This window comes from Ostrinia furnacalis, unplaced genomic scaffold (genome assembly GCF_004193835.3).
Source record: "Ostrinia furnacalis isolate ACB-3 unplaced genomic scaffold, ASM419383v2 OfSCF1456, whole genome shotgun sequence".
Lineage (NCBI taxonomy): Eukaryota > Metazoa > Arthropoda > Insecta > Lepidoptera > Crambidae > Ostrinia > Ostrinia furnacalis.
In genome coordinates, this window is record NW_021131695.1 from 696,174 (window position 1) to 719,521 (window position 23,348).

Below are 23,348 nucleotides of genomic sequence, written 5' to 3' on the forward strand. Positions count from 1 at the left end.
ACTGTTAGTAAACATTTTAGACACTTTATTGTTTTGTATTTTGTGAACACAAAAAAGAAGATTGTCGGTTTTGGTTACCCAGTTTTTTTTTAAAAAGTAACATTCGCGACAGATTCAATTTCATGGTCCATAAAAGTACAAAAAAGACAGTGAATCCCGAAATTAAATCTGCCACAAATGTCTAGATCCAGATAAACATTTAGGTAAAGGGATTCGCTTAGTGAAAAAATCACATCTTACGCAATCAAGCAAGTCAATGAAATATCCAAAGCTGCTAGAGTTTTGACTCAACAGGCTTTTATAATTAAAAGCGAAGGCACTACACAAGAAAATCTAAACAACATTTTGGCTCTCATAGATAAGACCAATGGGAAGTTTGCAAATCCACTCGAAACTCAACATTTGATAACTTGCTAAAATTAAATCCTCTTTCGAAAGGAGAAATTGAAACTGTTTCGTTTAATACAAGACGTCTACAAGTTCACGATCCAAAATTTTCAAACCTTTAATGAATGAGCCATGAAAATATATTCAGGGCAGTTTTACTTGAAGTTATAATTAATAACGCACTCTTGGGATTATAAAGGAAGGTTACGACTAAACTTTACAAATTATTAAAGGCTACAGTGAAATAAAATGGCGTAAATTAAAAGATATCAGAATTTATTTTATGAATCATGACTTATCAAGCATTTACCTATTATAGAGTCAAATCCATAGTAAAAGTTCTGTGATCTATTTATTGAAATTATTCTGAACGTAACCTTTTTAATTGAAATTACGTTAGCCCTTTGATCTTCTGATCGTTAGATATTAATTTCGTTGTAAATTCAAATCAAACCATTTTATCTAACTTTACATAATGCATGCAACAGCCTAATCGAACTCTGATAAAGCAATGTTACAATGAATTCCTCATCTCGTTACACATCTACGCATGCATTTAAGCTTGCACGTAGGTATGACGCACGTATTAGATATGATCCGCAATTACTACAAAAGAAAAATAAATAGGTACATTAATTCATTATTAAAGTGAAAAATTCGGAGCACCAAAAGAAAACCCAAGCGTTGAATTTGAATAAATTTGACGGGTCCATATTGGCTCACCTAAAGTTATTTACCCGAAATTGTTCTTCCTAACGATTTTAAATCCGAATGATCACTCTTCCTAAAATTTTTCCTCCTAAAGTTTTCATTCATACTATTTGTAGTGCTACCGGCGATGTTCATAACAGTCATGTTTCCGAAAATTTTAATTAATAATATCATTTATGTAAATATATTTAAACTCCTACTGTTTTTTATCATAACACTTTTATCCCTAAACATTACCATAATATTTTCACTCATACCATAGAATAATAATAAATACTACGTACAGAAGTACGTTCTTCGCGAATAAAACGTAAGGCCACAGTTCTAACCTAACCTAAACCAATAATAATGAATAGACCGATTCGTTTCTGGAACTTGACTGAATGACTGGAGCGGGACTCTGGCTTCGCTCGCTCGGCTCGTGCGTTGTGGTCACAGTTCTAACCTAACCTAAACCAATAATTATGAATAGGACCGATTCGTTTCTGGAACTTGACTGAATAACTGGAGCGCGACTCTGGCTTCGCTCGCTCGGCTCGTGCGTTGTGGTCACAGTTCTAACCTAACCTAAACCAATAATTATGAATAGGACCGATTCGTTTCTGGAACTCGACTGAATGATTGGAGCGGGACTTAAGTATACGTGCTAATGCCAACAAACTTGAACTTTAATATATTGTTAGAGAAAGAAATCTAAACAAAAAAGATATGACTTTGAATAATAGTGTAAAATATGGTTATGTTTAGAAAATCTAGGAGAACAAATAAAAGTGTAATAGATGTTTATTGCTAATGACATTATGAAGTTGAATGATTCGGAATTATGAAAATTAGAGATAGAGTAGTTAGGAATTGTGATTGTTAGGATGAAAAATTTTAGGAAGAACATTTTCGGACTTCCAATTTTCGGAGTTGAAAATTTAGGTGAACTTTGGCGCACCCAAATTTGACACAAAGATCCGAGCCAGCGCAAAGGTAGGTAATCGGATACTAGTAAGTCAGCAATTAGGGAATGAGCCGGCCCTCTAGGGGCATTTAATTTCTGACCCGCAAACGTTTTAATTAAAGGCATCCGTTGGAAAATGGTAAATGAAAACAGGCGGCTATTTGCAAAGACATTTAATAACATCTTTTGGCTGAAAAACATTTCGATAGCGAAAAAACTGTTGTTGGGCTAAAAGGTTTTTCGTTCGAAATGAAGTGTTATCCTGTTATCTCAAAAGAATTTAAAACTTGAGGAACCGACTGCTTCAAGTATTATGTAGGTTTTTAAATTTTAAATTCATTTGATATTTAATGGTTCTATCTTATATGTCACTAGTCATAAGTTACTTCTATCGTAACGCGTATCATAAAGTAGTCAGGTGTTTAGGTATATGTCGGGATCGGAAAATTGACGCGTAGAAGAATATTATGTATTTTTTACTAACTAAAAGTAAGTTACATTACTATTTCTTACTAAACATTTCTTTCTACTTACACGGTGTAAGGAACACGTCGGCACACAATTTTACAATATACAGATTATGTTTCTGAGTGTAAAACAAATTATCATGATTGTTATTTTTCGTGTCGCCAGCGCTAACAATAATGCTACCTTAACATTTTTGTTTAAAAATAGCAAATGTAATAAGATTATTATGACTGTATCCGTAGACTAACGAATAAAAAAAGAAAACAATCACAACATTCGTGTACATAGCAAAAGTACAAATTATAAAGCCAACACTCGCTTTGCAATCTAGTTCAATAAATCACACGCCAACATGTTCCTTACACCCTGTATTGAATTATTCCGGGAACAGTTCGTCGAAAGGCACTTGGTCGAGGAACACTCCCAAGTTCTTCACTACGGCCGAGCTGAGCGCGTTGCAGATGTATGGGCCCACATCAGCCACTATGTCACGCCACACCTCGTTCAGGAGATTGTTGATTTGGTCACCTAAAATTAGAAATATTATATTTAATTTATTACATGCATTATGAGTAAATATAAAAGCTAAAAGTCGTAGGAATAAGGCGGGTTTTCGAGAACTTTTTGGATTACTATTTTGCTCCAGGCATGAATAACTAAGGAGCCGTAGGGTTCTAGGGTCACTTAGACTAAAATGCTCAGATAACATCTTATTTTCATATACCTACATGTGATTCTACTATTAATAGTGTGCTAACTTGGTTGATAAAGAACTAATGATACAGTAATTCATTATTGATTAGTTAAGTCTAGTGTTACTTACAACTATACGTAACTTAAGAGAAGCCTATCTGACTGCTGGCTTGTGAATAAAATATTGTAACTAATGGATATCATTCATCAATGACACATGACTATGACTAAGTTCTAGCTAGATACTTAGCTTATACCTTTCTTACATTAATTTATTGTTCCCAAGAAGAGTGGCGAGAGGCAATTTAAATAGTACGTGCAATATTTTAGTCGGCAATTTTGTTCATCAATAAATATTTTTTCACAGTTCCACACAAAGCCGATACAATTTAATCTTGTTATTAAATGTATTTAAATTTTGTTCACCTTGACAGGTATAAAATGCTTATTTACACGAGTATTATCAAAGTGCCACCCTATATGTAACAGAAAGAATTCGTGTTATCTATGGAAAATTTAGACATTATCCGTAGAATTAAGATCATAATTTCATTTACCTCAAGGAAAAAGTTTTTGCGTAGGAACCGGGTATATGTAAGCTTGGTAGAAGCTACTTGTGTGATTAGGAAACCCTCGGTAGATTGACTTTAGTTGATATTTCATAAATTCGTGTCTAGAAATCTACTCGTAGATTGATTTATAGACAATCCGCCTAATTCAGGCATTACGAACATGTTGTCCATCTATCTATCCACTTTTGCTCGTAAATTGTTCAATTTCATTGTTATCGCCTGTAAATGCCCCTAGCGGGTACTGTGGTGATCCATCATAAATTTTTCGGTCATTTTTGCGGTCATCGTGTTGAGAGCGTCTATAAAATAACTCGGCTCTGAGGGTCAAAGTTTACCAACCTTTTTTCTGTTTACGGAATTATCACTGTATGTTATTTCAAATGGAAATGTGAGATGAACAATTATTATTTTATTTTTCCATTGTTTTGTCATGTTATTTTGTTTTATTTTGTTGTTAGCATATTTTTCATCTACAGATTTAAGTTTGACATTATGTTCATTCGTTTCAGCCAAATGACTTCCACTGTTGGACAAAGGTCTCCACAAGGATAGACATTATATTTATGTGTCGATTACTTTAGAACCATTAAATAAATAAATAAATTAGACTAATTGAACAATACTTTCATACATTAATAAATTAAGTGCTTAGCTTATTGAGAAAAAAATATATGAGCGAATGAAGTGGTGGTAAATCTCATCCAAAAATAAATAAATACTACACAGAAGATGAATGAAGATATAAGAACCATCACCTAACCAAAACATTGCTAGTAAAAATTTTAATCTAATCTAAAATATTTGCCTATAATAAATAGCTCTACCAACAAAACCTAAAATGTAATTGGCACTTTAGCATCTCATGCAAGGTCCTCTCAAGAACAAATCCCATCTTATTAGATGGGAATAGGCCTCCAACCTTCGGTAATCCAATTAATTGTAATATAACTAATTAAGCAAATTAATGGCCCCGATGCGTTATTTAGTGCTAAAGCACAAAGAGCAGATCACTATTTCTGAAATATTTAAATGGAAATTGCTGATTCTAGAAAATTAATTTTGGTCTTTGATCATTATTATTAGCCAGTGTTTTACCTTGAAGTTGATGTAGTAGAAAATCCGAAATCCTAAAAGTACCTATCCATTCCAAAATCTAACTAACCGACCCTTTACACATTCTACTGTTTCATAACTAGTTGAAGTTATGAATGTACTGTGCTAATAATTTGTAACATGACGTAGTTCCTAACATAAGAGTGTGTAAATTGACTTTAACATTTCCCTAGCGGTAAAAGAATCCAGCAAATATTACGTCACGCACCAATTTGCTTATCTCCAAGTAGGTTCTCCAATCTGAAGACGGCTCGCTCCACCTCGTACTTGATGTCGTGTTTTGTGATATTCCAGTGTATTTTGCCGTCCTCCCTCGTTACGTGTTCGTACCACATTTTGACACGGAGATCGGTATTTTCTGGAAAAATTGTATCGTTATGTATACAATCATATTTACTCGTAATAGTAAACGAAGTATGAAAATATCGTCAAATTCATAAACAGCCCAATTTTCTGTTCTATTATACGAGTAGGTATTATTTCTTGAAGATCAATAATAATTGATGTTTTGTTAACTTACTCAGTTTTATAGAAGAATCCCCATTGGATTTGATTGGAACTACCATAAGCTTGCCTGAGAGTTCGTACTTGTTTATTACGTCCAAATTGACTAGAGCTTCCGTTGTTATTATTTTCTTGTCGAAATCAAATCTGAAACGCATTATTTTAGCTAAGGAATGATACAATTAATGATCTAAATTATTGTAAGAAATCAGAAATTACTTGAAAAAACTGCAGTTGAAATAGTAATTTAAATTGATTAAAAAACCATCTGGATAGAACTTTCTCGAATATTTAACGACAGAGCACAACTTTCTGTAGTTCGTTTATTTGGAAATTTTCATCTTGACGGCTTTTGTCCATCTTACTTAATAATAGCATCGTGTTTTAGCGAAATCATTTTTCTCAGAACCACTATAAGAATCATTAGGTCTTTGTAAACAAAGGATTTTCATCTTTTAAACTGAATCAAACTAGGTACCTACTGTTTTAAAGTATGGCTTTGAACCGAAACATCCTTTCTAAAGTTTCAGTTAATTCCTGGAAGTTCTGCCGGATCACTGCGAGTTTTTCACTCCATTACGCCTTTTGTACTTGTTGAATCATGGCTGTGCCTAATTATTTGAGCGCCCTTTAGCTTAAGGTCTTTCATAATATTGGCCGTAATTAAAAGACCCGGCTAATTGTCCGTGAGTCATGACTCCGTCGTTAGGCACATAGTTCATTAAAGAACAGCCAAAAAACAACAAGCAAGTCAATACTAATAAAAACTTATCTAAAAATTAAGATCGTGGTTCTGTTTCAAGCATATTGCACCAATCCGGGGTTTTATTTATCATTCTGTACCTACACTAAATTAGATTTTAAAAGGTAAGTATATTTTTTTAGAACGAGTTAATATTCTGTAAAAGTAAAACAATACGCTATTCAGCATATTACTACATATTAGCACAGTGCGCGTGGAAGCACAGGGTGACACATGAACCAATCACAAAGCTCTATTCAACGCTGTGCGTTCAATTTACTGCTTCACTTAAGCAAGCGTCGTTTGTTAATACGGGCGCAAATTGCCTCCATGGAGGTTCTGTACACCGCGAGCCCCCAGAAATGCTACGAGTTACGACTCACGATAACTAAATCATTATAACTGAAAGGAAGAAAAAGTAAGAAATAATTTCTAAATGATTCTCAATTTCTAAAAAATGATGTTTTTAAACTTTCGTTTCTTACAATAATATAATAATTTGTAATGTAGTGCTGTTCTTCACGGGCTTCATGCCCTGAAATGGCACCAGTGAAAACTGATTTTCACTAATTATACTCAATCATGCCTTCATAACAAAACAATTTAAGTACTTAATGATGTACAGTCGCGGAATGAAAAGGTTCGTCACCTTAGTGTCGGTTTTCGCTTGCTAGGTACTGTAAGAGTCAAACCTGCCAACATAACCGTGCAAGAAACAGTGCTGCTAACATTTAAATAAATATGACGTTTGCTAACGAATAAGGTTTTGCTTGTTTATTTTTCTATCCCATCAGTGCAATGTTACAAAATGTAGTTTTTTTTATTTAATAGATAATGGCAGGTTGAACCAACAAGAAGGTTTTAGTTCAATCATAATAATCTTCTTGACAAGTTACATCGTCAAACAACTTTGATCTGAATAATTTTGAACTTTACTGGCGAACAGTTAAAGATTATTTTCTCTAACTCGAGATTATTCTGTAACATAGTTTCAAAAGGTAATATGTGCTCGCGATTCGTTGAAGGAATCAATTTGAAAACTGACGAACCTTTTCATTCCGTGACTGTACATAGGCAAAATATCTAAACATAATCATAACAAGGTTTGCATTAAAGTAGATATATATGGCCATTTCATAATAAAAAGCTTTGAACTAACTCAATTTCTCTTGAAGTAAAGCAAAAAGTATAAAATAATGAGCTTTTAAAAACATTTTGCAAATTCTTTAGGGATAAATAAACGTAAGGCAATAATAATTTTTGTAAGTTGGTAAGTAACTTGCAATTAATTCTAAATACCATATTGTGTGAAGGTTAAACAACAAAATATCCTAAACCTTTGACAAGAAACTCTATAAGTAGTTGTTGTGTTGCCAAGTGCGGAAATTTACCGCGTTCGCAATGCATGTGGTTTTGTTCTTACGTAATTCGTTATTAATGACTTGCTATTGCATTTTTTTTTAATAATTTGTTAGTTTTTGGCATAGAATGTGGTGAACAAGTAGACGATTTGACGTTGTATAACGATGTCCTTGATAATTATTATCAAGGACATCGTTGACTCAACTCAACACACAAAGCCCGCCGATATACAGCGGCTTGGTGTCGGCGGCTTTAATTCAAAACAATCTTGCCAAATGCTTGTACTTTCTGCGTTGTATGTCGCAGTCAAAGGAAAAACTGCTCTAACAAATGGCTATGTCCTTGAGATGAAGCTTTAGTTGTCTTGATTTCTCGGCTCATTTAATAGAGCTGGATATTTTTAGTTGTCATGTCCCAAATAATAAGAGAGCCCTTATAAACTTTGCGTTGAATAATTACGAATAAAAAATACTTTACATGGAATTGGAAATCGAACAGAAGGAATGAACTCCTGGTTACAAAATAATTAACCGAAACATTTTTCAGGAAGAAAGTGGATGGTTTTATTATTAAAATTATTTTAATTATTTTATACGTTCTTCGTTAATAATAAATTAATACCGACGCAAAATTCTCGAAGTAATGTGTTAACTGAAGTAAAATTTTGCTGAAGTTGAGGTTTGACAAAGGTCAAGTTAATATACTTACCTAAGTCATGATTTTATTATGGCGATAATTTAATTAACCCTCCTTTTAGGCTCCTAAACCAAGAGTTAACTTAATTTCAACTCAATAAAAGCGAAATACCACTCACGGGCTTATTGAGAAATTGGAAGACGCTGAACAACTTTAACATCAACTTAATAATATTCAGTTTTAACCGACTTCAACAAAAAGAGGAGGTTTTTAATTCGGTTGGTATATTTATTTACGTCACTAAGTACCTACTCAAGATTTTATTATTGCTAGAAAGAGATAATATTATTATTAGACAACGGTGAGATAATAGCTGTTTGAAATAAGAAGGGGTTTAAAAAAACCCAACAATTCTTAAAAAAAATACATAGTCTCGTTGCCAGACTTAAAATGTTGCCAATGTGTAAAATGGTCGCCTCAAACAAACTTAGCTCGAATCGAGCCTCGAAGACGAGGCGATGAAGATCGGTAAAGCTAAGAGCGAGATCAAACGTGAAGCTAAAGATCGAACGCGATGGAGGACTGTTGTGGAGGCCCTATGTACCATCTAGGGGACATTATGACCTTAAATAAAATACGTAAAATAACTTACTTCAAATTCTCCAGCTGCATCCCAGCAAGACCGTGGAAATAATTATTTTTGAATACTAATTTCAGCCCATTTTCATTAGGAATGTATACTATCATCTCTTCAACATACACCGGGTCTAAAGATGGCAGGCCTCTACTTGGGTCCCCCAAAGAGAACTGGTGGATTGATTCTCTTGCAGATTTGAGAGCACATTCGTTCACTTCAGGGTCGTTTCTTGAGCATGAATTTATGTATTCAGCTGGAAGATATTCAATTATTTTGTTACGGTTCTGATTACTTGTTCTAAATAATAGAATAATAATACCTACCTATAGATAATACAGTTTTATTTAGGTATTGCAATCTTGCTATTGAATTTTTAAGCTTGCTTTTTAAATTTTAAATATAAGAAAACTAACTAATTTATCTATGTAATAGTTTGTTGTTCTGAATAAAAATAATATTTCTAAGAAAACAAAATGCCCATTAGATTCAACTTATGCTACCATGAGAGCAAATCTCGGGCTGCACTGTTATTTAACTTGGCCTAGCTCTATGAAGATAATAGTTGGAGCTAATCAAAATGGTGCTAGCTGACAAATAAAATATAATAATATGAAAGTTATCTTTCGCGTCTGATAGTCATTTGTTTTATGACTACTTTTGATCAATAGCAAGTTACTTAAGTTCAATTAGTAATAATGAAAATGAGTCAATACTTTGAATCAAAACTGATAGTTAAATGTAACTAAATTAAAACCACTGTAAACGTACTAGGTATCTCCTTTTAAAATTATCTCCACTAATCTAATCTAAAGCACAAGGGTAACTCGCAACGCTACAAAGTTTACTTACGCAGGCCCATTGACGTGACATAACTAATTAAGGCCAACACTGGAAAAGGAAAACTCCACATTTTACGTTGCCCTACAGCGGAATGAATACAGAGTAACCACTCCAGTGGTTTGTCTGGCAGTTTTATAAACACACCAAATTGCAGGTTGCAGGTCCTCATTAGGCTGTGAACAACGCCCCTAAATTAGGGATGTTATGAGTATGTAGTTTCGGTTATGGATACGGTTACGGATATAGTAATAATATTATACCGGTTTCGGTTACGGTTACGGATGTTTTTTTATTTCGGATATCCGAAAGTTTCGGTTACGGTTACGGTTACGGTTACGGATTTTGCTTTAGAATGCAATTTGCAACAGTTATCCAACACGGTTCATTCATGGCCGCACACTTTACATCGAATAAAAAGTAATAATAAATTGATACTAGATGGCATTATACATATAAATCAGGCTGATATGCCTTTACATATTATTATGCTATACCAAAACATAATTTAAGCTGCCTAAATCCGAAACTTTTGAATCGGTTTCGTTTACGGTTACGAATATTTTTTTATTTCGGATATCCGAAAGTTTCGGTTACGGTTAAGGATATCCATAACATCTCTGCCCTAGATTATGTTTGTGAACGTGACGTGGCTGTATGAGAGCTATTAGCTGGGCCCATTCTGTTTCTACGGTTTTATCTCGTTTGCATCGCGGTGTTCGGTGTACATTTCTCGTTTGCGTTCGGAATTGAGGTTTGGGGCGTTTGTGGGAAAATAGATTTTCGGGTACAGTTTTGGCTGTGTCAAAAGGTGTTTAGCTAGAAGAATTAAGCCATGTATTCATTAGGCAACATTTGTAGATAAACACTGTTTATAAACTGTTCATAAACAATGTTTCATAATGTTTCATCATCACTGTAAACAGTTTATAAACAGTCCATAAACATAGGTGACGAAACATTGTTTATTATACATGTTGCCGTGCTTCCCGCTATGAGTGGAGAGCAAGTGTGGACGGCCAAGTTTCAGAAAATAATCTGTATTTATGTTAAACTTGTTTTACACTAGTCATAAATAGTTTATCAACAAATGTTTCCTAATAGTTTAGTTTTAACTTCTTTTGTTTGTTATTCATATGGCATGATTTAAAAGTGTGGTGATTTTGAGGAGCGTCATCAATGATCTTGTCACTCCTTTAATTTTCGTGTCGTACAAATTTGTCAGAGGTGCCAATGTAGAGACGCTTTTCGACTATTTTGTTCTCGTTCTAGTGAATACGACTGAATTTTAACTGATAACTATGAATTTTCCAAATTACTGATAGTCCAGTCAATGAATGCCTTAACGACGGTGTAGAGAAAAATCCGTGGAACACAATTTCTGACCTCGGGACTTTATTTAGCCTAGTTAGGAGGTGAACATAGCAAAAGTCCCCGCCCTTAGCCCTTGAGCCGGCGGAGAGAGGGGGGTTTAAAGGTACCACTTTGCGGTTTTTCGCTTAATCCTCGGAACCTATGCGTCCTAGTGACATGACTACTATGAACCAAATAAACTTATTCAATTTGCTACAGGCGAGACCGTCAAGTTTTTCTATATCGTATATAGTTTTTGCGGCATCTGCTCTAGAAGGTCTGTAAAATTGGAAATTTTATTTTTGTCTTATATGTTCCTATCAGGAGAAAATCGACTAAATCAACATTGAGCAAACACTATAGACATGCAGGAGCATGTTAAGCCTAGTTCTAGGGAGGGGACTGCACCGTGCGTATATTTAGACGAACCAATTGTAGCCACTTTTGACTCCTCATCATTCAAAAACTACTGTGCATTAACACTTCAAATTTAGCTCATGTATTGAGATTTGCAAGATATACATCAGCTTTAAATTTCATAAGTATACCTCAAATGGTTATTTAGGTATTGACGTTCAAAAATCGACATTTAGAACACTAAAATCTATCTATCACCTGTGAAATGTTAAAATTTACTAGCTTTGTATTTACATAACTACCTTTCTGGATGCAAAATTTTAACCTTCGAGGTCATCTGGAAGTGGTTAGAATTTGGTCTATAGGTCAGACGTGTAGATTTTTGGACGTCAATACCTAAAGAACCGTTTAAGGCATATTTATGAAATTTGAAGCTGATGTATATCTTGCAAGTCTCAACATATGAGCCAAATTTGAAGTGTTAATGCACAGTAGTTTTTGAATGATTAGGAGTCAAAAGTGGCTACAATTCTTTCGTCTAAATATACGCACGGTGCAGTCCTCTCCCTGGAACTAGGCTTAACATGCTCCCGCATGTCTATAGTGTTTGCTCAATGTTGATTTAGTCGATTTTCTCCTGATAGGAACATATAAGACAAAAATAAAATTTCCAATTTTACAGACCTTCTAGAGCAGATGCCGCAAACACTATACAAGATATAGAAAAACTTGACGGTCTCGCCTGTAGCAAATTAAATAAGCTTTATTTGGTTCATAGTAGTCATGTCACTAGGACGCATAGTTTCCGAGGATTAAGCGAAAAACCGAAAAGTGTTACCTTTAAACCCCCCCCTCTCCGCCGGCTCAAGGGCTAAGGGCGGGGTCTTTTGCTATGTTCACCTCCTAACTAGGCTAAATAAAGTCCCGAGGTCAGAAATTGTGTTCTACAGTTTTCCATCTATAATGCTTTATTGACTGGACTATGAAAGTTTTCTTGCAACAATTTACTTACTTACTATCCTGTATAAAAGAAAATTGTCATACTTACCCAAAATTTAGGCTGTATTCATAGAAAATAGCATAATGACAATGTATCTTTTGAAATAAGGTAATTTTAAAATGCCTCATCATCATTTAATAAGAAGTACCTAAGTAACGTTTAGTTTGAAATTGTGGCTGCTACTTAATATAACATTACAGGAATCTCTGACGTCATACTTGCTGTAAATTGCATATAATTTTCACGCCATGGTAATTTAACTTTGAAAGGCATTCCTTCAGTCTTTTTACTTTGACCGTTTTCAAAAAAGTCTTCAGAGTTGTTAACTAAAATAGTTATTAATGAAACTACTTAAATTCTTTTTACTAAAATATTTCGTTTTTATGCATTTGATGTAATGAATCTTATACACTTTTGATACAGTGTCAAAGTGGCTCTTTGTTATGGCTCTTATTTTATACCTTAGATGTGTTTTTAGTTGGTAATATTGCAATAAAAAGTATCTATCTTTATTTCTCACTATGCAAGGCATGAGTAGATAATAGCTGTGTTAATAGATCGAGAGATCGATCGATTAGATTTTTATTTAAATGTAATAATGAAATAGGCAGGTATTATTTTGTTAGCTGCAGCCTACACTACGCTACTCATGAATGAAAGGCGTAACTATCGACGTCATGTCGATCTAATTACGTTAATATTTCGCATTATTCTTAGAGATTCCTCGACCTAACTTCGTACACATTTCAATTAAGCCGGGTTCAACTTGTGGAATGTAATGTATCGTGAAATGTAACGTTAATAGTTTGAATTGCACGTAACTTAACGCGAAACCTGATCGTGTGTAACTGAGTGTGTAAAAACTGACGGTCGATACAACAGCACGAACGCTGACCGAGCATTACACGCAGATTCGCGTTACATTACACATTAAATAACGTGACACAATTCTGTACCCGCCTTTATGTGCCTTAAAAGTGCGCTTCTCCGTGGCACATTCGTTGTAACAAAGAGTTTTTAATTAAAAAGGAATTTGCTTGTAGGGGTCATCATTTTTCATGTTCTACTTAAAAAGGCCGCGACGAACAATATTATTTATGACCGCGGAAACACGTCATTTTAAAGGCGACGCAGGATGTTGAAACAACACAGATTAAATAAAAGGCATACAATTTGGCCCGGCCCTTTTCAATTAGGGTTTAAACGATAAAGAGATATTTTGTACTACGGTGAAATTGTTCATTGGTACCTACATTGGNATTAGGCCCAGTTTTGTAATTCGTAGTTAAAATAACAATTTGTCAAATTTTGTTCGCAATGATTAAATATAAATAAAATGCAAACCTTATATTGTTTTATGTGTTATATTTTAAGTTGGAACCAAATAAATGTTTTTCTTTCTTTCTTTCTTTACCCACTTATGTTTGTTTTTAGGCAAGCTAACCATAGTTCAAAAATTGCAATTTGTTGTTATTTAACCATTTGTAATTGATTAGATTTAACTAAGGATAAAAAAAACTGGGCCTAGGGGTAATTTTAAGACCAATATAAATAACTTCTTTCAGCTGTTTGTTTAAAATTGATGCATTTTATGTAAGTAGTATAAAATCAGATTAGACTTTTGAAACAGACTTAGTGAAGCCACGGGCAAAAGGCAGGTTCAGAAACTAATCCCGCCTCTCGTTTCCACTGCTGCAATTCCTGTGCAGCTGCGATTTATAGCTTGAATGCCAATAAAAACTCAACCAGTGAGGGCTAACTAAATGCCGTGCTCACAACATTCAAGTCTGTCACCAGTAGGATTCGAACCCACAACTTCAGCTGGCTATGTACCTAATAAGTAGAACTAACTAAGACATTGGTAATGGATTTCACTGATGTTTATTTTCTTCCATACCGCCTTGCAGTTGCTGTGCACCGCTTGTTTATACCTACCAATTAATCCTCACAATCGTTAATTAAATCTACGCAAACAAGGTCAACATCTATAAATACTAATTATTGCATTATCTTGATCAAAATCAAGTTACATTTACATACGAGTAGGATGTTTCTATATCTTTTTCTTTTCATCTGTATTTATTTTAATTTTCCATGCGTCCTTTAGCGTAGGTATGTCGCTGTGAAATGTTATTACTAAGGAATCGTATAAAGAAATTCGTAACTATTATACGGAAGGCTTTTCCAAAATTTATATGTCTTTCTTGCCAACAAACATCATAAATTAGTGGATGGAATTCCATGGATATAAACCATCCTTAAAAGCGGTTTACTGTTGATTGATCAATTCTATGAAATCATTTTCTGTAGAGCCGTGTTCTTGGATCTATCTTATTTGGACGACCTTTGAGGCACGATGAGGGTCTCAGTCTGTCCACTTTACATCAGGACGTAATATCTGTAATAATTTCTGTCGGACCAATAACATTCTTGATTTTTTTTTAATAAGTAGGTAATTTGTATTGCACAAATTAATAGTCCCGTTAGCCCCTCGTACTAAGCTATGCTTGTATCACGAGTGAGCTCACCACAATAGTCAAGAGGCGGCGGGACTCGAATCCACGTTGAAGATCATGAGTCGGTTATCATGGCATACATTGCAAATGAAAAGTAAGTAGATTGCAAAAAAAAAATTAAAGTAGGTAGATGATTATTTTTTATAAATATTTATTTAAAAATGAGACAAAAACATTAAAAGTATATCACATCTCCCTAATAATACTTATTATCACATGTTATTAAACTATGATTTGAGGAACTGGTTTAGTTGGATGCATATTGCGACAGATCTTCGGTAATGTAGTATTTCGTAGGAATATTATCATAGAAATTCCTTAGAAACTTTTCTACGGTGCCCATGGCGCCTTTCATGATGTTATTGCCTACGGACTGCATTACTAGTCTCCAATTCTGGTTCAGCATATTGGTTAGGAGTTCACCTGCGAACAAAAGTATAATTTAATATTAGATAATTTGATAGAGTTTGGATGGTAGGGCACACTATATTTGGGACATGTACGAGTATACCTAGGTGCCAAATACAATTATTGTTATGATTTAATCTGATAATTTTCTAATATATGTATGATAGGATGATGTGCTGTCGCCTAATTTCCTATAGTCAATCATAATAATAAATCAATGTCTAATTAGTATCATACGTTACTACTTTGAGAAGCCTCAGAGTAAACAAAACAAAAAGTAGAGTCATCTCATTTTGCACGGTACGGTTAGTAGGTGCCATATACTCGTACCTACCTAAACTCATGTTGTTTGTTTTGTATAAAATATACCTACATAATTTGAATAATTGAAATACCTGTATTTGAATCCTTATTACAATCTGCTATTAAGGTGTTCGAGAATACACCATAGGTTTATTTCATCAGGATTTATTTTTAGAAGCAAATCTTTTTAGAATAAAAGCATCAGTCTATAAAAACAAGTAATGTGTTACTAGGAAAAGAGTAATTCAAGGCTAAGTTTTCAATACACACTTGAAACAACTCAAGTTCCTTGATAATGTTTTTACTAATGTGACAACTGACATTATTACATTGTGTTTTGTGACGTCATCTTTTTCTATGTAAACTTTAATGGGCACAAAAAAGTTAAGACATACAACCAAATAACTAGTTCCATTATTACCCGACTGCGCCAGAAGGGTTATATTTTTTTAAATTATAGTATTAGAGATTATGGGTAACCAAATAAGGATATTAGGTATTATGACAGCACATCCAGGCAATATTTTTTTTGTGATAGAAATAGCAACTATCAAAATCAATTCGACGTCACTATGTTTATCACGACATACCATCATCCTCACTAAAATATGTAGTAAGAATTAATAACATAACCCTCCTTCTGGTGCAGTCAGGTATTTTTTTTTTCCATTTTGGGAACATAATCCACACAATAGAAGAACATCTTTCATCAACAGAAGCTAACGGAACAAAATACATAAATACCCAATGGACACGCGTTTTCCCCAAAAATATTTGATAAAGGTAATCAAATAAATAAACATTGCAATTCAATGACAACTTACCAGGAAATCAAACATAATGAGCATTATTTGTATAAGTAGATGCAAATACTCAAATACACTCGACATCAAATAAATCGCACCTCCCGCGACAAGCATTTTCAAACGTATGCTTCCCCACTTCCTACCAATATTGGCACCATTTGAAAGCCTAGTTCTAACCTTCATTTCATTAAAGGAAAAGTTTTTACCCCAAAAATGTGTCTTTAGAAGGATCCAGAGTCCCTTCTTCAAAAAATAGGTAGTTACGCTAGAGCCAACTTTTATGGCTATAAAACTGCTAAGTTGGGATTAATCGCTATCCATCTGTTAAAGAGGACACGTGAGATCATTATTTGGTTTTATGACCATAAAAATTGGTCTAATTGATCCCATAGGAGGGCCCAAAGTGAGGTATTTTTTCAAGTCACATTTATGGTATACTCGTATGTTAATCATTTATTAAGAAATTAAATGTGTTTTTCTTTAAGGGTATTTATTGGGCTTTCAAATAACACCAATATTGTTGGGGCACCATGATTGTGTTAGAAGAAAATCGTTAAAGTTCGCGTCGCGGAAGGTGCGGTTTATTTGATGTTGAGTATATTTGGTAAATTATACTCACTCGCATCTCGCTCGCCAAGGTAAAGATGGTCGGCAGCAAACTGAACTTGTCCCAGGACATCGTATTTGTAATTCACTTTCTCGCCTTTGCGTTTGAAATAAGTTTCCCCGTCCCGCTTCTCCACGTAGAAGTTGAAGTCAAACTTCAGATTTAATTTCTCTGAAAAGAAAAAAGATTTTGCATTTAGATTTGTGATCATAAGATTCCACGAAACATTAAGTTAGATATTATTGAAAATAATTAACAATAGTTATGACAATTTTTCAGCATTAAGTGCCCTCGCCCATAGCGACTTTTCAGAATCGCTACTAACGCGCGTTAATCGCATTTGCCAACGCGCTACTAACGCGCTAGAGCAGCGTGACTGCATCACGACAAAAAGTCGCACTGGGCGAGGAGGACCCTAAGAGTAACGTTCAACTTAAAATAACTAGACACCTTGATTTAGACGGGTTCTTCCATATCTAAGTAGCTAAGGTGGTGAGTCTCCCGGCTAGTGAAAGGTTTTGATTCCCACTTTAGGCAATTCGATTTTTTCAATATTTCGATTGTTTCGCTAAAGTTATCTATATCTATACTTATAATAAATCTGTAGAGAGGCAAATTCTGTACATTAAATATATTTTCTAAATAACTATCAGGGGGTGATCGATACTGATGCCAAAAATGCAATCAGTAAAAATTTTGTCTGTCTGTCTGTCTGTCTGTCTGTCTGTCTGTCCGTCTGTCTGTCGTCTGTCTGTATGTTACTTATACAAACAAAAACTACTAGACGGATTTTAACGAAACCTGGTACAATTATTCTTCATACTCCTGGGCAGGTTATAGGATACTTAGGAATTCGAACGGGAATGGGAATTAGCGGGAAAATCGTTTTGTATGAAAAATCTGAACCGCTTAAGTTAGACGCTTGAAATTCGGCATGCAGGTGCCTTAGTAAACTTAGTTAGCTTAGTTACAACAGGATATTGCAAAATTCCCACGGGAACGGGAGTATACAGGTGTTAAATTGACCGTAGTCAATTTAACACCTGTCAAATTAAAATTAAACTTCCTGTGGAATTAATTGATTTAATTCATTATAGCTTCGAAAATTGCATACATCAACGTGATTATTTTGTTATTGAGAGTTTGACGAATTCATAAGACAACCGGCACTGATGATCATAATAGTAAAAAAACTGCATAAGTAAGTATGTAATAACTATACATCAATGTTTTTCTGCTATTCTTAAAGTTCCTTAAGAAGCTCAATAGTGTATTATTAAAGCACAAAAAAGAATAACCGACACTGAACTCATGCCAAATTATGGCGTACTTGTTTCATTGAGGTGAGCACTAATTACAGTGATATGTAATACCGCGAACAAAGTTATCTAATATGTTTGAAAACTTTGTATTTGATAGAAAGTAAATACTAAACAAACCCCTACATCTAATAATTGCATACATTTAGTCTATCAAGCCCCAATAGTCCAGTAGAATTAGCTTTTAAATCGGAAATAATTCCTACAAAAGATTTTATTGTTTTAATGGCTTCATTGGTTGCCCATTAAGACTCTCCTAAGTTTTCGACTTCGACGGAGTTGTGCTTAAGTGGTGGGGGCCCCCGAAAGAGGCATTTTTTCGGTTTTCCAGTTATACCGCGTAAAGGACTTACCCTATCAAAAAGTGGTCTTCATGACGGTTGAAGGGCACTTAATCTTGCATTGAATAAGACCAAATTCATATGTTTTGGACAAACCGTTCTCGCGCTAATGTTCGGCAAAGTAGAAAATATACGTATAATTAATGACCCTCTCCACGTCCAATGGTTTGTTACCCACAGGCTTCCAAGTCTTGAAAAGGGCCACCTCAACCAGTGTAACCCTATCAAGGCTATTTAAGTATTTTATTGAATTATTTATTTTTAAAGTACCTAATTAAAAAACTAAATCTTTTGAAAATGATTCATGAGATACGAGCCTGGTGACAGACAACATTTAGCGAAGTCATAGTAATAGGGTCCTAACTATTTATCCTTTAAGGTAACAGAACCCTAAAAATTAGTAATTTCAAGATCGGTCTAGAAACACTGACAAAGAACCGCAGTAAATAATTTTAGTTACTCGTAACTTCACAGACCGTAACGCCTATGCAATAAATTCGAGATCAGAATAAAATATAGTTTAGTTTAAAGTCTTAATTGAAGTTTGACTAGTCAAACCCCGATTTCATTAAATTGAGTTTCGACCTTTGCCTGACCAAATTAGTTACTCCTAGGTTTGACTAACATTCTTTAGTCAAAGGCCGAAATGTTTGGGCTTTGACTAAGACCACTAGTCAGACCTGAGGATTGACTAGTCAAACCTAGGAGTGCCGGAACTTCGAGGTTTGACTATAACACATACATTTAGTCTATCAAGCCCCAAGCGGTCGTATAACACCGCATAGCAATTGATTTATACTGTGTCTAGATTCGCGGGACTTTAAGGGCTACAAGTGTGAACTAAACTTAAACTAGGAAACTTAAATAAACTCTACCTTAAAATATGGTAATAAGGTTCAGGATCGTTCTTTGTTTGCTTTTTTTTTATTTTTGGTGCCAAATAAATATTTTTTCTTTCTTTCTTTTAGATATAACAAGTTACTCTTACCAATTTTCACTTTGGCTCTACCGTCACCATGCACTGATTCGCCTCCAAGTAAAGACTTGATCACAGGGCTGGAGGAATTGGCTTTATAGTGGCCCTTCACTGTGATGTTGCAGGTGATATCCAGGGAGGCCTGACCTTGTTCAATTTTGGTTCTGCAAAAGAAATTTGGCATGATTTATTCATTGTTTTCTTTTTTATTCGGCAGTGCATCAACTGAAAAAAGTGATTTATTATTGATTTTGTTCTCTATTAAAGCTTAGTTAAGATACAACAAAACCAATAAAATTGTTACAGGTTGTGTTGTAAGAGTTGTTTCTCTATGGATTTCCCTGCAGACTTTTATGGTTTGCTTAAAATTTTCGCTGATAAAAGGTAAAAGCATTCTACGTCTACTTTTTGGATAGTCACTAAATTATAAATTAAACTATATTTCAATAACATTAAGCCACATTACTAAAAGTATGATAAAGATAAGGTAGCTAGCTAATAAATACAACAACATTTCAAATTCATCAAAAGAAAAGTTAGCTTCTTCTTTCCTAAAGATAGATTGTCAATAAGATGGAAAGCTAAAGTTTTTACCTCAATCTCCACACTGCTTTCGTATTAAAAGTTTCTGAATGTCATTGGCAGATTATGTACCTACTACTTATTATTTTATGCTCGTACGTCTTCTTGAATTTTTTTTACATTTTCTACGATAATAATATGAGAATTTGTTTTTGATACAACTATACAAGTTTTCTTTTTTCAAATGGGGTGAAAGAGCTTCCTCGTTGTGGATAAAAAAAAGTTGACGTCACAACTTTGGTGTTAAGCCATTGACGTCTCACGTGAATCAATCAAACCAATACGATAAATTCGGCTCTGCAATGTCTTAACCAAACTAGTAACCGATACGCCTCAACGTGACCACGGCCGCTCGAGCCAAGAGCGTAACGAATAAGAAGAAGAAGAAGAACCGACACACACGTACATCACTTTGAGAATTGGACCTAGAGTTACCTAACTACCTAAACTCTAAGTGCCTTTTTCCTGTGTTGCGGATTTTGGGTGCTGGTTGCACGCAGGACTAAGATTTCGTATTGTGTGCCCGCAGCCAAACCGAGTTCCGCGTGCGGTGCGTGTAGCCCGCGTGATAGGAAAAACATACAGGGTGTTACTTTGCATCCTTGCCATATTCACAAAGATAAAAGTAGGGAACAATACCTATTCGGCCGTTTGGTGTAGTGGTTCAGAACGGACTACTATGCCGAGAGGTCCCGGGTTCGATTCCCGGCCGGGCAGAAATTGAAATGATGAATTTTGGTTTCTATGACGGGTCTGGGTGTTTTCTATGTATATTAAGTATGTATTTACAAAAAAAAAGTATTTAAGTATGTTTATATCCGTTGTCTAGTACCCATAGTACAAGCTTTGCTTAGTTTGGGGCTAGCGGCGCAGTGTTAAATGTCCAAGGATATTTATTTATTTATTATTTTAGAGAAACATGAGACTCCCGTAAAGAAAGCACACTAGTTTTTAGTAAATTTAGTTTTGCAGTACAAATTGAAATAAACCAATTTCGTCTCGCACATTCAACAGGCGCAATTAAAATAAACAGTGGGCGTCAGCTTTTTACAAAAGTGTCAAAAATAATTTTAAAAACTCCTATACATATTTAAAAATAGAGAAGATTGTCGATAAAATAAAATACTCAAGTTTAAAAAACAAAATTTTAGAACATTGTTTTTTTACTGATTTGTGTTCAGAGTCATTCATATACCTCTGTGCAAGAATGCAAAGTAACATCGTGTACCTATATGAAATTAATTCCGGACGCGTGTCGAAATCCGCACAGAAAAAAGGCACTAACTGCCTCCACCGAGGATATTTAATAAATTGATAGTCACTCACACAAAATCATTGACCAGGCATTTCCCTAGACCTTTGACGACACCATCACTGAAGTGTAACTGGACTATATCTTGTATGGGGATGTCTATGCCTTGCTGTAGCTCTAGGGGGTCGAACGGAGCGATCTGCACCTCAGGGATTCCCGTCTTGCTGGCTTCCCGAATGACGTACTGGAGAGACTGCCGTTGACAGTCGCTGTCTTTGATGCTGCATTTTGGGATATTGTCCACTGAAAATAATAAATTCAAACATATAACTTTGAACTTCAATAAATTCAAAAAGTAATTTTATACCTTTCTCTAGACTCGATTAACCCTGACTAACTAATAATTGCCATTTGAATTAATATTTTCTTAAAAAAAAAAAAAACAATTTTCAGAATTTATTTTTTATATTTTGAAATACGTATAATTATGGCATCAATGTAACTCGCAAGAATAGTTAAGTTAACCAAACAATTTTCATAACAAAAATGAATATTAGTGCAATCATAATGTTGCATTGTAATTTGAACGCACGTGACTTATTATTATGTTTCTTCTTTTGATAAAAGGATGTTGTCGTTACTGCTGGCAGACAAAGATATTATGCGTATTGTTGCATTCACACAATAAAGCAATTTAATAATTTAATTTAAAAGACTACAGCAGGCAGGCAAGTTATCATTGCAGAATTAATTATTTTACAAACACGCGAACTGTCAACGGCGCTGAGGGTAGTTTTCCATCCGAAACAATAGACTTTGGCAATTCCGTGATGTTAGATGGTTATTGACTGAAACAGGGTCAGAACTGAGTGTTCTAGGGATCTCAAAAATACTACTGTTTAGGTACTATAATAATACAAATACACTATTAGCGTGTGTGAGTGTATGCTGTATCCGCGAGTTAGAACGCCTAAAATAAGTTTGAATCATTTTTCCCGTTTTTGCAATATTGTTCACTGATGCTTCTATCCTATTGGTCATAGCTTGATGTTTTCTTTTATGAGAAACGGACTAATATCCAGAACAGCAATATTGAATTTAATTTCAAACCAGTAGTTTGTCAGATTAATGTGTTTAGTCAAACAAACTCTTTTTAATAATAATAATTTATTATTATAGATAATGCTGAAATTACTAGGGTAATAGAAAATTCAGTGTCAAGTTCATTAGTTTCAAAATTGCCAAAGTCCTTTGACGTGGATTACATAGTACACTAACATTAAAGCATTCCAAAATCACAAAAATTCTCACCAAACGCCGCACTGCTAAACACCAAAACAGTGCACAACACAACTAACGACTTTTTCACGTACATCCTTCTACCGGCGATAACAATTTTGATATGACGTACTCGGCGGACTACCGCGTTATATATATCACACACCACACTTATAAATAGTACTCTAAAAAACTCACTGAGACCGGTTCCGTAATAAAGATGGTTTGTTATAGGTACTCGTACCTATTGTAGGGTAATCGTTAAGTTATAAGCATTTAGACTACCTTTGACCGAGGAAAGAACTTGACCGTCGGTTTTTCCTGCCGTTAATGTAATTAGGGTGGGACTTTGTACTTGGGTTATTGTCTTCCTACCTGCTTATGAGGCTGTTGCTAGCTCTAGTTTGAAGGATAAATAACAGAGCAAGAAACATCTAGCCTGAAAAAGCCGGTTACAGGCTCTAGTCTCAAGTTATAGTCCTTTTATGCTGTATTTACCAATTTGGTTTGACATTTGGGAAGTTGAATTAATCTGATAGTCTTATAACATGATTCTTCCATGCTCTGATTCTAGCCCTATAGTTGTTAGAGTTCATAAGATAATATTAATAATTTGCTAGGATTTCATTTTCTTTCGGAGGC

General features: G+C 34.5%; 2 protein-coding genes across 2 annotated transcripts; both read right to left on the reverse strand.

Annotated features, from left to right (window-relative positions):
• Positions 1 to 2,202: 2,202 nt before the first annotated feature.
• an-0895 (juvenile hormone binding protein an-0895) lies at positions 2,203 to 9,724 on the reverse strand. The gene is made up of 5 exons (XM_028304556.1): positions 9,621 to 9,724; positions 8,787 to 9,024; positions 5,411 to 5,541; positions 5,099 to 5,248; positions 2,203 to 3,040 (listed from the first exon to the last, which is right to left on the reverse strand). Exons 1-5 carry the CDS (start codon positions 9,679 to 9,681, stop codon positions 2,889 to 2,891), a joined length of 732 nt encoding a protein of 243 aa, XP_028160357.1. The 5' UTR covers positions 9,682 to 9,724; the 3' UTR covers positions 2,203 to 2,888.
• Positions 9,725 to 14,961: 5,237 nt separating this feature from the next.
• Positions 14,962 to 22,885, reverse strand: LOC114352813 (uncharacterized). Its single transcript, XM_028304555.1, has 5 exons — positions 22,740 to 22,885; positions 21,503 to 21,731; positions 19,607 to 19,758; positions 16,971 to 17,129; positions 14,962 to 15,257 (listed from the first exon to the last, which is right to left on the reverse strand). Exons 1-5 carry the CDS (start codon positions 22,801 to 22,803, stop codon positions 15,082 to 15,084), a joined length of 780 nt encoding a protein of 259 aa, XP_028160356.1. The 5' UTR covers positions 22,804 to 22,885; the 3' UTR covers positions 14,962 to 15,081.
• Positions 22,886 to 23,348: the final 463 nt, after the last annotated feature.

What these genes read in the sequence shown, in the direction of transcription:
- LOC114352813 (XM_028304555.1), bottom strand. Translation starts at nt 22,803, where the DNA reads ATGTACGTGAAAAAGTCGTTAGTTGTGTTGTGCACTGTTTTGGTGTTT. An exon ending in TGCCTGGTCAATGATTTTGT is followed by an intron (nt 19,759 to 21,502) that starts GTGAGTGACTAT and finishes TTTCTTTTGCAG; the next exon opens with AACCAAAATTGAACAAGGTC. An exon ending in TAGAGCCAAAGTGAAAATTG is followed by an intron (nt 17,130 to 19,606) that starts GTAAGAGTAACT and finishes TTTTCTTTTCAG; the next exon opens with AGAAATTAAATCTGAAGTTT.
- an-0895 (XM_028304556.1), bottom strand. Translation starts at nt 9,681, where the DNA reads ATGTGGAGTTTTCCTTTTCCAGTGTTGGCCTTAATTAGTTATGTCACG. An exon ending in ATGCAGCTGGAGAATTTGAA is followed by an intron (nt 5,542 to 8,786) that starts GTAAGTTATTTT and finishes AATGCGTTTCAG; the next exon opens with ATTTGATTTCGACAAGAAAA. An exon ending in ACTTGGAGATAAGCAAATTG is followed by an intron (nt 3,041 to 5,098) that starts GTGCGTGACGTA and finishes TTCTAATTTTAG; the next exon opens with GTGACCAAATCAACAATCTC.